Source organism: Portunus trituberculatus, chromosome 3, assembly GCF_017591435.1.
Source record: "Portunus trituberculatus isolate SZX2019 chromosome 3, ASM1759143v1, whole genome shotgun sequence".
NCBI classification, from domain to species: domain Eukaryota; kingdom Metazoa; phylum Arthropoda; class Malacostraca; order Decapoda; family Portunidae; genus Portunus; species Portunus trituberculatus.
The window spans coordinates 4,401,378-4,404,369 of NC_059257.1; the positions used below are offsets into that span (position 1 = coordinate 4,401,378).

General features: G+C 42.0%; 1 protein-coding gene across 1 annotated transcript in view; it reads left to right on the forward strand.

Moving 5' to 3' along the window:
• Positions 1-1,032: 1,032 nt before the first annotated feature.
• The window catches only part of LOC123508552 (protein ecdysoneless homolog), a 40,678-nt gene continuing 38,718 nt past the window's right edge, over positions 1,033-2,992 (forward strand). Inside the window, 1 exon segment of the mRNA XM_045262298.1 lies at positions 1,033-1,175. Within this exon segment, the coding sequence (XP_045118233.1) occupies positions 1,157-1,175 (19 nt within the window). The 5' untranslated portion in view covers positions 1,033-1,156.

Sequence of the window (2,992 nt, forward strand, 5' to 3'; positions counted from 1 at the left end):
TTTGTTTATTTATATATTAATTTGTTTATCTTCCCGCCCTAGTTTACAGTCGTCCTTGTCACAGTCTATCCTCGCCCGCGTATAAGGATACGAACCTAGTCTATTTTTCCCTCTGAAAATCTTTTTATTAATTTCTTTATTCGTTTACTAAAATTACTTAAATAATGTTCTGGAATCATTAAGCTAGATTACATTTTCAAAGTTTTAAACCAAAATGAAAAAGAGATGATTTCTGTGTTATCCACGGAGGTATAGTAGTTTGTTATGTGGGTACCTACTGTACTTTGCCACTGACAACTTTGTACTTTGCCAATCACATGCATAACCTGAATACATGAAACAAAATGAGTGAATGTATTGTATAATTTCTTCGCAGCAGGTTTCTTCCTTTACAAGCCACCTAGCAGACGACTACAGTCTGGGCGGGCGGATTAAATCACAGCTTCGGCTCAAAACAACCTGTGCGTTGTTATGACTCTCTCAATGCAGGGAAACATTTCATTCCATTAACAAAACGATTAGCTTAATCTTCATTATAAAACAATCTCCTCAAAAGGAACAAATTTCAAAAATGGATCAGCCGAACAGCAGAAGCCTCCTCATCACCATCATCATCAGCTGAAATGGTTTTGAAATTTCCTGATCCAATCTTGCTTTTCCACCTGCAGATGAATAATAATGAAATGAAAAAAGGGGAATTGAGAACAATTAAAAGTTCTAAAACAAAAGAAGACGACTCGCTGGTGATACAAGAAGACAGAGACAAGTCAGGTGAAGGGAAATAAAACAAAGGGGTCCGTTGTGAACTTGTGAAGACAGAGTGAGGGAGCGTGTTGACATGCGAAGACTGCCGCGCCTTTGTCTCAGGTTAGTTAATTTCTTCCATTTCCTCACCCATGTGCCAATAATTCTTGATGTTTTTGTGCCAGGGACATATTGGTTCCTTGTGGCCTCGGGTTTCTGTCAGCAAACAGCCTGTGGTGGGTGGTGGAGGCGGGCAGAAAGGTATATTAGTGGCGGTGTGTGGGCGTGAGGCAGTCTCTGCACACCAACGTCCAACAGTGAGGCTGGGCTTGGAGCTCCTCACCGCTGCCCACTGTCCACTGCCCACCACTCCAGTGTGTTTGTGTGTCCGTGTGTCCCCTGCCATCTTGCCATGACGCTGCACGGCACAGGTGAGGCCCGCTGCCCGGCTGTGTCACGCTGGTGTGGTGGTGACTGGTGAGGCGGGGCGGGGCGAAGCGCGTCACTCCTGCAGGGGCTGACAAAGCATTGGTGATATTGATTGGTTTGGGAACGTTTATTGGCGCGTTAAGTGTGGTGAAGGCGGTGCAGGAGGCGTGCCCGATACACGCAGCCTGCAGGGAAGTATGGTGATTGAGGCCTGCTGTGCTGGGCATGTGGAGATGCTGTTTTGATTAGTTAATTTTGTTAACTGATTAATCATTTGGTTGAGTATTAGATGATGTAGTCCATTTATAACAATGATTTCTATTCTGGTAATAGTCATATTGATGGTAATAATGTGGTTTTAATAATAATTATGATAGTAATAATAATGGTAATAATAACAATGTCTTATTTCTTTAAGGCAAAAGGTGATTGTTTAAGAAAGTAACTACTTATACATTATGATTTCAAGATTATTAAAAAAATAGTAAAAAAAAAAGCTAAGTTATTAGCTCTAGTTATTCAGAAGCTTAGCAGTGAAGTTTGGCGGCTGTCCCAGCGGTGGTGGTGGTGCTGGGAGGACAGGTGTGGGGGTGCTGGTGCTGAGGGTTGTGGTGTGAAGGTGGTGCCTGTGCAGCAATGCTTGTGGTGTGAGAGGCTGCACCACAGGAAGGAAGTAGTCTGAGGTTTGGTTGATAGCCTGGCTCAGTGTGGGATGGGAAGGGGGTGAGGTGGGGAGAGGTGAAGTGGTAACAAAGGAAATACTAGCACTTCTTTACCTGCTGTGTTGTCACTGTGTCACTACAATAAGCTGCAGTTCATGCCAATAAGAAATAAGAACAATGGATTATTTTTAGTCGCTTATGAGAAAAAAGTGAATATAAAATTAGATTTTACAATATCTAATCCATTTGATATTTGGGGGATGGCTGGATGGGAAGAAAAGTGTGTCAGAGTTTTAGTGAGTGAAGAGGGATGTGCCAGGTAGCAGTGACAGTGTGAGAGTGAGGAAAATGCTGTCACCTGTCACCTGTCACTGTGCCTCACCCTGCACTGCCACCTGTCCACACAAAACTGGTCTTGTAGTCCTGTTATTTTGGCGGAAGGTTTCATTTTAAGCTGTCACGTTTTTCCAGCATCTTTACCAGACTAAGATCTTGGCTCAGTAGTGACTAGTAGGTCTTGCAAAAGATTACAAGGGTTTAAAGAGCGGTTTCAGGGCATTTATCCATTTCTTTTTGCTAACTCTTTTGGACCTGCATGTGAACTGACATCTAAGTGGGTAATTTTTTTCTATCCTATTGTTGCCCTTGGTCTGCTTTCCCCTCTTATGTAAAAGAAAAAAAACTGAATGATTAAGAATAAAATAAAAATACATGGATTGAAAGTATTTTAAAAGATATAGAACAGAGGAAAAGCAGGTGAAGACAAATAGAGTGAAGAGAAAGAAAACAAAGAGTGAATGAGTGAAATAATGATGTTCAGTAATTAATCTTTGGAACACTGAGTCACTGGTAAGGATATATTGTAGTGAACTTAATGGGTGAATCATTGCTTTGTACTCTCACCTGGCCTCTAGTGAACACAGAGGTGGATGCTAAACTATACAGGTAACATAGCTAATCCAGGAAGAAGGTCAAGAATAGTTAATCTCCAGATAATAGAAGTTAATTTCTTCATCCCTCCACCCTTCCCTGATCTCTCTCTCTCTCTCTCTCTCTCTCTCTCTCTCTCTCTCTCTCTCTCTCTCTCTCTCTCTCTCTCTCTCTCTCTCTCTCTCTCTCTCTCTCTCTCTCTCTCTGCGCCGTATTCAGAAATGCTT